The 11,166-nt window shown below is 34.0% G+C and overlaps 1 protein-coding gene across 1 annotated transcript; it reads right to left on the bottom strand.

The window, feature by feature from the left end:
- Window positions 1–1,790: 1,790 nt before the first annotated feature.
- On the bottom strand, window positions 1,791–10,889 carry LOC142547392 (glucose-6-phosphate isomerase 1, chloroplastic-like). The gene is made up of 14 exons (XM_075655662.1): window positions 10,097–10,889; window positions 9,351–9,467; window positions 6,009–6,107; window positions 5,836–5,919; window positions 5,462–5,605; window positions 5,279–5,344; window positions 4,871–4,939; window positions 4,665–4,772; window positions 3,770–3,822; window positions 3,529–3,667; window positions 3,074–3,230; window positions 2,795–2,873; window positions 2,328–2,394; window positions 1,791–2,226 (listed from the first exon to the last, which is right to left on the bottom strand). Exons 1-14 carry the CDS (start codon window positions 10,649–10,651, stop codon window positions 2,095–2,097), a joined length of 1,869 nt encoding a protein of 622 aa, XP_075511777.1. The 5' UTR covers window positions 10,652–10,889; the 3' UTR covers window positions 1,791–2,094.
- Window positions 10,890–11,166: the final 277 nt, after the last annotated feature.

Here is an 11,166-nt window from a genome sequence, read left to right on the forward strand (position 1 = left end):
TTTTTTTTATCATCTCAAACATTTTTTTTTATCAGTTGTTGGATTACTTTACTTATTATTTTGTGAGCAATAATTTCTTCCGCTGCTATTTTTAAACATTAAACTGGATTTATCAGTTTATTTTGTGAATGAGGCATCTTCATTATTTTAAAAAGAAAATTTTTAATTTTTCCGCAAATTTTCAAACACGAATTTTCTGGCCATTATAGGTGACCTCCTGGGAAGTTTCCTATGGTGCGTGTGAGTGAGGACATAAGCACGCTGGAAAGACTCATCTTGATACAGTGAGGACAGTCGTCGAATCTGGGGCGTTACACTTTTGCCACAGACTTGATCAAATATGCTACTAAGTAGGGGTATTCCAACTTCGATTAAAACCGAATCGTAAATCCAAACTGAAGAAATCGAAAACAGAACTTCAACAAAAACTGAATTTTTAAGTTCGGATATAAATATTAAAACCAAAGTTTATATGATTCAGTTTCAGATTTTATTTGCAAAATCGAACCGACCGAAAGAACCAAAATTTAATTAAATTAATAATTTTATTTAGATTATATATTTTATGAGATTTAGTGAATTAAGAATATTTTTGTTAATTTTTAGTTGATTATTATTTATTTAGTTAATTAAACTTTATTTTTTAGAGTTTTACATAAAAACTAACTAAAAAATAATATATTATATTTTAATTAATAATTTAAACAAATCAAATCCTAATAAATTGAATTAAAAAAACTAAACCATTTTGTTAAAAAATCGAATCGAAGGAAAACAAGTCGGATTATACATTTTCAAAACCGAAAACCGAATCGAACCGATCGATGAGCACCCTTACTGCTAAGACTATAATAGTTGGATATCTTTGCATCTTGAGATTAGTTGAATGACTTCTTTTGAATCTTCAATAGAATGGCCTAGTAACTATAACACATGTAAAGACAATTTGATCTAATACAATAAATCATTATTTGTTATCATCAAATTTATGGGATATAACAACATAACATTTATTAATTAAAATAAAAAGTTAAGAACGTTATTAATAGTTTTTAGAACGCAAATAACAATTCTTTCATTATTTTATAAAAATAAATAAATAATTATTCCTAAAATATCCATGATTCAGAAAACATTTTATAATTTATTTGTTTTTGAAAGAAAAAAGACCAAATTTAAACAAATAAGAAGCCAATTTTTAGTATTACTCCGACGGTTCCAATGGAAGATATAACTGAAGGATCGAAAATCTTCTTTGAATTTTTTTTTGGTTTATTTATTGATATGAAAGATACGTAATCAACCTAAATGAATTTATTCGAAATTTAAAACTGAAACCAAAAACCAATTTCCATTCAGTTTTTTTTTAATATATAAAAAGACAATTCCAATTATAATTCACAGTTCAATTTCCTTAGTATCGGAGTTGGTGAAATAAGCACACATGACACCAAATAATCACCAATATGATTTTTCCTACCAACATTTTCTCAATTTCGTATAGCTTGATTTACAGACTACTACATTAAAACCAAAATTTTCCTCAATAGGTACTCAAAAGATAACAGTTATGAGTCCTAAAAAAAATAAAAAAATTCACATTTCAAATGGAGCAATAATCAGAACATATTCCTCCAAGTAGAACCCCAGGAACACCATTTTTCTTGATGCTTTTATTTGGGCTCCCGTGCAATGTTCATTTTAATTTTTTAACACACATTACAATCAAACTAGTGGAAATGGGATTAGAAAAAAGATTTTTTTTTAAAAAAAAGAAAATGGAATCAAAAAAACTGGAAGTGTGAAGGAGAAGATTCTCTTTCAAAGAAGATTACAATTATTCTCGCATCATGTTTTTTGAGACAAAAACTTAGGACGGTTTGAGAAGACTACCAAAAGACACCTCCTTAGAAAATAGATAACGAGGTATATAAATACAACACAAATTTAAGGCACGAGATAGTTTCGAAGATGATTCTTATTCCTTGATCGAATAAGGATCCAGCTAGTGTCACCAAAGGCCATGATCATTGATGGAAAAAACAGTATAAATTCACCTTATTGATGAGGAAACACGTTTTTGAACTACTCTTACTAGTACATCTCATCAACATTGCACTCCCCCAAGAAAACCTTGATGCTTCTCGGTGAACCACAACTACCTTCAACAATGAGAGCTCTGTCATTTGCAGCCATGTGCGTGATGATCTTATAAATCATTTCAATCTGTCACCAAGAAGTAAAAAAGAATCTTCAACAAACTAAATTATACACACATTCGTAGAATGAGGGAAGCGCTCAAATCAAACAGCAAGTAGAATACATACATCATCAGAGGCATGACAGAGTTCCGCTATTTCTTCGAGAGTTAATGGTTCAACCGGTTCTTTACAGCTGAGAGAATGAACAGAATTTGAGAAAATATCAGGGTTTAGAAGGATAATACAGAATAAGAAAAACAGAATCTTTCTGTACACCTAGGTTCAGAAGAACTAAATGGATGTGACTCGTTAAGAAGCCAATCCGAACTTTGTTTTAATTTAAACAAAGCAAGTTTTTCCACTCGTGTAGATTTCATTAGCATTTTGTTGTGATCTTATAACGCTTCCACAAATATTCATGAAGTGGCTGATAAATTTGAGCGGTTTTCCACCCTAACTGGTTAGTCTTTAAGGTTTAGACTTTCCTCAGGTGCTTATGGCTCAACATTTGTTTATCTAAGATTTTGCTGCTGTTTGTCCTTTGGATCCAACATATACCCATATGTTCTCCAGCAAAAACATTGTAAGCATACCTAGCTTTATTCAGTACCACAAGAACCCGCTTTTGAAGAGCTAAAATTTCTCCAGCTGCCTTCTTGCCAGCTTCCACCCCTGCAGACATGTCACAAGCAATCAGACAATTTATGAACCAACAAAATAGTTAGTATAGGTATAAAAAATCAATAATCAACAAATCGTGATATCCATTCATAATAAAGGATACTTCAAAATTTTAAACCAACTTAGTGTCAAAGGCAAGAATTAGCTTCATCAAATTTTAGTTGTTCATCGAGTGATTACGGAAATTTTACCAGGTTGATGATATGCATTAATATTGACCAGTGAGGCATAAATCCCAACTGCTCGTTCGTAGAGTGCTACTAGAGCTCCAACAGATCTAGGAGTCACTTCTTGCACTGTTACCGTGATAGACTCCCGATCATTGGAATATAAAGCAGATCTTGTTCCCTATATACCAAATATGGAATTTAAAGAATATACTAGAGACTTTGCAACACATGCTAAAGAACAATAACAGGATTCCTCTAAGGAAATATTATCTCCGTCATAATTCAAAAGCTTGTATTTCAGTTTTGATAGTAAATATAAGAAAAATCAGTGGAAATATATGGCTATCATAGCAATTATTGCAAACCATTCAACAAAAAAAATTGATCCGAAAAGCTGCCTATTGACAGAAAAGTACAAAGTATCCTTCCAATTTTTGAAATTTCAACTGAAGAAATCATAGGTGAAGGACGCTTACCTGTAAAAATCCAAACAGGTAGTCACCGCAGGTGATGCCCGGCTCAAGCTCCCAATCATGACCTGGCGGCCTGTCTCGTAGAACTTCGATGAATGTTACAAAAAAGTTGTGGACACCATCTCTGAGCTGTTGAATGTAACTGGAGAAGAGAGAGGAAGGAATAATGAGATTTTCGAGCATCGACTACAGTTAAAATCTGTTCATGTCCATAATAATCCAGTAAATCCGAATGAACACATACGCGTGTTGATCAGTGCTCCCTTTGTTTCCATAGACAGTTATCCCTTGATTTACCTTCAAATAAACCAAGAACGACGCAAATTATACATTAAGAAATATCACATCATAGTGATTTGAAAATAGATGACTAAACCAAAGCTCCATATCTTGCCATCTAAACTTTTATGATTCAAATAAAGGAATGAAAACTCCAGAGAAGTATTACTGGAGCAAATGCAGGCCGTTTTATGTTTGTACTTCATTGCATATATAAGTTTACACAACACATTACTAATACTAATGGACTTCTTGGACTAGTATTGCACCTGTATGTTTTAGAATATAGTCATAAACTTTTTTTCCAGAAATCAACTAATTGTTGAATAAGGCTTTTGCAATTAACTCACATACATGTGCATTGGATTATTGCAGTTGGATTTTTCAAGCTCAACTCATGTTGAAACTCCTCATAGCCTGTCTGTCTTAAGAGATGCCAATGACGTGGAGATTTACAATCTCCAATTGTTTGACATAATCTACTTATCCAATTTGCAGATGCATTTGAAGAACAGATGATGAATACTTACTAGTCACATAAATTTATAGTAAAAAGAAATGCGTGAAATGATAAAAGGAAAGTTTGTAAAAAATCATCATTAATTACAACCAATCAAATTTTGCACTGGCCTCAAGGTCATTGATAGAGATATGGAGAGTGAACTGTGCAGTAAGTTTGCACCAGAAAGGTGAAATATTTCAAAGTCAAATTTATTAACAAGACATAACCAGGGGAATATATGATAATAAGTTAATAAAACCACACAGGTTGCTTCAATCTCTCGTCACTATCCAGTTTAAATAATCATATTATATATTCATACAAAAGAAATGTTCTCATGTAAAGTTTAATAGCATACCCTGTTACCATCAAGGTCAAACTCTTTTCCAAGAGATTCCATGACTAGCTGCTGCAAATAACGACTGAACAACAATAGACTGTCCTTGTAAGGAAGGACAACCATATCCTGAAGCAGCAATAAAGTTAAGTTCATTATTTGCTGTTGGCACAGGAACATATAACTCCAACCAATGTTTATAAGTAGTCCATCTAAAAAACGCAAACCTTAGATCCTACTCCATCAGTAGCCCAGTACCAACATAACGCTAGAAGTGCTGCAGGATTATTCCTAACCTGAACAATATAGGATGAAAAGGGTCAAGTCATGTGCTACTCGTTCTTGTTGTAAATTTGTTTCAAGAGGTAACATACGGGGAAAAAATATGCAATTATATGTGACAACACTTATGCATCAGAAAATTGTCAAAGACCAATGATTGCAAAAAACAAGTAAGCTGTAATAGAGAAGAAAGACAGTCATTGAGCAAGTTTTTCATGGAATTGAAGCTTACAGGAAGAATACTACATATCTAGGACCTCCTAAGTACAACATGTAAAAGATGTCAGAAGATCATATTCATTAAGAATAGATAGACACCACATTTTCCAAGAAAGGAAAAATGATAGTCTTACCAGTGAGGTCCTATTTGCTTCATCCATCAATGCTGCACCGGCAAGCATTTCTTTGATATCAATTCCCTGAGAGTGATAATGATGAAAATGCAGATGAAGCTAGTTAGTTTGAAGAAGCCTTCCATTAGACAAAAACTTATAAGACAAAAGGAGTATAAGCTTATCAATTGAACATTAAAAAACCTGAAGTGCAGCTGCAAGTAAACCAACAGCAGACATTTCCGATGTTCTACCTCCCACCCAGTCAAACATTGGAAATCTTGCTAACCAACCCTCAATCCGAGCTGTGTTATCGAGCAATGAATTCTCCTGAGTAATTGCAACTCCCTGTCGACAACATTCTCGAAAATCAGAACATTTTCATTGTACCAAAACTCAGTAATTTGAGCTCACAAAAATAGAGGTGATCGATGTCAAAAAAAAATTAAAAAATAAAGATGAGTGAACCAACAAAGGAACAAATTCTGTTACTTTAGTAGGATGATAGGTTACCGATATTTGGAACTCTGAAAAGTGCAGGAAAAAAAAATGGTAAAAGAAAAACCTGAGACCAAAACCTGTTTTGAAAAATCCAGGCCAGATTCACGGAAGGCTTTCTGAACCTCAAGTAGACCGTTTCTTGTTTCGGGAGTGCCTCCACTCTAAGAGATGAATGGAAAGCAGCAGGTTAGCAGCATACAGGCAGTGTCCACCAGGAAAGCAAGTTGACAAGTGGAAAGATAGATGATACCTTTGAAACCACGATGACAAGTGTTGATACTAGCTCTGACCCTAGTTGCGCGATTTGATGATCAATTCCAGCTGGATCTGTGTTGTCAATGAATCTTATCTGCAAATATTATGATTAGTCAACATTAGGACATCATAACATGAAACAGAAAGATAACATGGTGATAAACATGGTGAATTTTAAAAAGTTGTAGTATTCAAAAATCAGCTCAGAAAGATAACAAAATAAAAACCAAAGCACTCTCTCTCTCTTCTCTTCTCTTTCATTGGAATATTTCATGTTTGCAATCTTGATTTTGATGTTAACAAAACTTATTATTTTATTTCTAATAACTTTACGTAAGGGCGCAGAAAGCTACCGAGCGTAAACTGAAGCTATCGAGACGCAAACTGAAAGCGCCAACTGATTGCCCAAACTGAACCATTTCAAGTAGATATATTAAAGACCAGTTCAACTGATAGTCCAGCTGATAGGTAGTTCAGCAGAAGTCCTTCAGAAGCCCAGCCAGCTAATGAAGAGCTCAACTGATGAAGAACTCAACTGACCAGTTCAACTGAAGTAGTAAAATCAGTTCAGCTGACGAGCTAATTGATTTCACCAAACCAGTTCAAGACCAGTTCAACTGATCAGTTCAGAGCATCAGTTAGGAACCGACCAGTTTGCAGAACACGACAAGCTTATCTAGATGGAATCCAGCTGTGTGCATTAAGAAAAGCAATTGTCCAGTCAAAGGACAATAACGGACGTTGCAGCAGAGCTTAAAGTCAAGACGTTCCAGAATGGCTGTCAGAAAGGACAAGACACAAATATCGAGGAACGGATTCAAACTACAACGGACACATTTGATGAGTCTTGATGAACAGCCTAAAAGCTTCTATAAATACAAGATCAATATCATCAACAAACAAGTGTGTGAAAAACAGAGAGATGATATGGCACGCTCCACGTATATCAGCTTACAAGAAGCACCCACCCAGATTTGAGGGAACACTTCAACGTGTTATCAGCATTAGATTAGAAGCACAATTCCCTCGGTGTGTGAGAAAACTTTCGTGTTGTATTCATATATTAGTTCTCACACACGCACACACAATCACTCACAAATATAGAGAATAGAGCTTATTGAATAGCTGAGTGAGTCTTACACAAAGACATTAAACTTGTGCATGTAGTCTTTAACACATAGACATTAAAAAAGTGTTGGCTGGAAGGTGCTGCCTTCGGTCTAGACTAGAAGTTCAGTTAGGCAGTAGCATAAGTCCTAAGCTGAGTGGGTTTGTACAAGGTGTTGTATAAATCAAAGTCTTCTAGTGGATCCTACCTGAGGTGGTAGAAGGGGTGACGTAGGAGCAGTTGAAGTCTCCGAACATCCATAAACATATCTTGTGTACTTAAATGTTTAACTATTGTTTTCAAATTGATTTGATCAGTTCGAGCTGTCATCAGTTCAGTTATCACCATAACTGAACTGATATATGCAAGAATCGATTCCTTTTATTTCAGTTATTCAGTTTACACAAGTTGAAAGGCTTTAAAATTAGTCAGTTTTCTTAATGAATGATTATTTCGAGTGTCTTTCGCTTTTTGGTTTAATTCATCGGTGTTTACATTCTTAGAACACGAGCTATTGAAGCTCATTGAGAAGTGTTTGAAGCAGCTTCGCAGGTGTTAGAACTGATCCATAATCTTTTAAACAAAACATCGAGACAAGAGAATACTGGGATTGTTTATAATCCAAAACACTAATGAACACAAACTTTATTACTAGCAAAATTTTAACATTAGACGATTCATTATGCCGAAAACTGAAATTCCAAGAAGTTGCAGCACGAGAATGAGAAAAGTTCAAAGGCCAAGCAAGCTCTTGCACCAGAGAAAAAAAGGACCCAATAACACTTGTCTCTTACGCATATATAAGGTCAACTGATGAATCCTTCACAATTTGTTATTTTTCCCACACTATCTTAACATCAGTTTGGTAAATTTTTTGCTGTCCAAATTATCAATGACAATTTTACTTATTTCGATCATTTTGACATCCAACAAATATGTTTTGAATAGCATAGTGCATAAAATTGTATTTGCCATTTGCAAGTGATGCTTATTAGTATTTAGGTTTCGACATAGGAGTGACTTTGCATCCAGAAAATTCTGATAAATCTCATAGAATGACAGTGGCTCAAGTCATGACTAGAAATTTTCACACTCGAGAGATTCCAAAACTCAAAATCAAAATATTTAATTTTCCTCTTTTCCTTATATAATATTGTCTAAACTAATGATATTTAAAAACATGTAACACATTCCAAAAGGTTATAAGGAGATCACATGATCAAAAGGAAAAGAAAAAAATCAGATCATGTTGATAGTAAAGAGAGAAGAGTAAGAAAAAATTGCAATTTGATATTTGAGAGAAACCACTGTGACACTAGTGAACCATTAAGTTCTCAAAATCCCATGCACCTTTAACACTAGTCAAATTGTAGTAGGTTCTTACGCTAACACTTCTCAAATCTTGCAGGTCTCTCAAAATAAGAGCCGAAGAGCCTATTTGGCTCAGTTATAAATTATTTAAAATCTTACTAGCAGTTTAAAGAAGTAATAAGATATTTATATAATTTTTTTAAAAAGTTCCTATAATATTCTAAAATAAGGAAGTAAAATATTTTGAATATAGTATATGCTATCAGCTTATTTTTAAGATCATATAAGTTTTATTCAATACAAGCAAGCCTCAATGTCTATCTTAATACCCAAGGCATCCTCTATTACCCTCTCTCCCTCTCCAGCATATATGATTTCTTCATCTTGCCTCTCGATTTTCCATTTTATTCAATCACTTATTTTTATTCAAACATCATTAGAGCTTAATTTTAAGATGTGATGTAAGAGCTTATAAGTTAGTTAAACATCTTATAAGTTTTAAATACCTATGAGATGTTCAAAATAAATTTAGCAAACTTGCTCCAAGGTGGTTTATCAGACCTCTTCAATCATAAATAGTGTTTGTAAACAATGTTTGGGTCAAATTGATATGATAGTCTTTGCTCAACAATGCATAAGACATCTTTAACTGAAAAAATGGATAGAAATAAGTACTTCAGATAAGTTAATAAGACTCTTAGGTTTAGCATAAAGTATATTTACTCAAACTTTTTTACAACGTGATTTTCATCAAAAAGCATGGATATTTACTTCATTTTTTCTAATTATGACATATAAAGGGAAATGCATTTTAAATATACTCTATTGCACTAGAACGAGAAAATATGACAACTGTGGATGATGAATTTAATCAATGTTTGTTATACGACGCACAAATAAATATACGCTTTTAAGCACCTTAAGAGGAGGATTGTCAGGAGCCAATGCCTCTGCAACAAATTGGGGTCCAAGAGCTGAACCACCAATCCCAATGGAAAGAATTTGAGTAAAATTACCTTTCTGAGGAGGCCTAATCTGCAGCAGAAATGACATGATATCAGATTAAACAACAAGGTGACGAAGAAAGAATGGTCTAGTAAGAATATAGGGTATAACAAAAGATCGATATACACACACTTTATAAATAAATTAAATCTGAAGAGCAGGTGAAGTTTATTCAGCGTTCTTGCTGCTCTATATTAGCCGAGCAAATACATAACAAGTTTTTCTTTCTACAAAATCAAAGTGTCACATCCAAGTAATACTCGTATACTTCAAAAAGGTATGCGTGCTAAGTGAGAAGCCAAACTAATCCAAATTTGCTAGATATATCTTTAAAATGTCGTCTAAAGTAAATTAATGTGCATTCTTGATTCCCACCTTCAAACACCGCATGAGAAGCCCGCTGTTCTACCCATTGGATCACTCAAAACAGTCAATAGTTTTCCATTTAGAACAAGATTTAAATTCAACGCTTATCACTAAAACTGAGAAATGAATTTAAAAAAGCCAAGCTTGAGCAGCTGATTGTCCAGCACAATAAGATACTATAAAAAATATAAAGGATGATCACGTATTGACTACAAGAAATAACAGATAGAAAAACACTGATTTGATTCTGTAAAGGACATGAGCACAAAATTAAAATATATACAAAAACTAACCTTACCGCTGATGACTTTCTCAGCGAAATCATAGATCTTGTCTAAAGTTTTTTCAATCTTCTGAGCCAAGAAAACTTTGGGTGCTAGCTTCGAATTCCTCAACCAATAATGACCCACCATTCTACCCTCATCTGGGTTGGCAATGGAGCCCTTCTCGAGCTCCTCCATATCTTTGAACGCCTTTTGCAATCGGGGCTCTATTTCACGGAAGAATTCATCCGTGAATCCGACTCGACTGACGTCCAGGTACAGACCCAGCTCCTTGTGCTGGTAAAGCCAATCAACATACCTTTTCCACAACTCCCGGGGTTCTTTCTCCAGCCGGGGCTTCTCCTGTATTGCTGATTTTGGCGACAACACAACGTCGTTACCTAAGGAGTTGGAGAGAGTCGTCGGAGGGATCTCACGCGCCACCTGCTGCGGCCGGAAACGACTGGTTCTGTCAGAAAACGGACATCGCACAATAGATGGGTTCTGAAACGATGATTTCGAAGAGGAAAATGTGGGCTTTTTATGGCTCAACTTCAACGAGAAACCTGAGACAGAAGAAGCCATTGAAATGGAGGCAGCGATGGAAACTAAGCAAACACCGACAAGGCTGAAGGGTATTTATATTGTTTGAAAATTTCTTATATTTTACATTAATTAATTCAATCGATCAATCCATTTTTATATGATAAAATGATGAATCTTGAAATTGGAAATTGAAAAGGAGATTAAGTGGCAATATTGTATGTATATTTGTTGTTGCCATGGAGATGGAAGTTAACATCACAGGTTGATTGGTTGGCGGTGGTTGTTTACTCATGATGATTGTTGGATAATATTCCTCCATATTATTTGAGTATCAAATTTCTATAAATATTTTTTGTTTAAAAATAAAAATATAGCTGAGAATTGAAGCATATTTATGCAGAATCGGCTTTAAAATAATCACTCCATCTCAAAATATGATGTCTCTCATTCCCATTAATTAGTGTGGAGAAAAACTGAATAAATTTGATTGAAGATAACTAAATTAATATTATTGAAATATTCATAATATTTTATAAATTTAGTTTATTGATATG

This window comes from Primulina tabacum, chromosome 5 (assembly GCF_025594145.1).
Source record: "Primulina tabacum isolate GXHZ01 chromosome 5, ASM2559414v2, whole genome shotgun sequence".
Classification (NCBI taxonomy): Eukaryota; Viridiplantae; Streptophyta; class Magnoliopsida; order Lamiales; family Gesneriaceae; genus Primulina; species Primulina tabacum.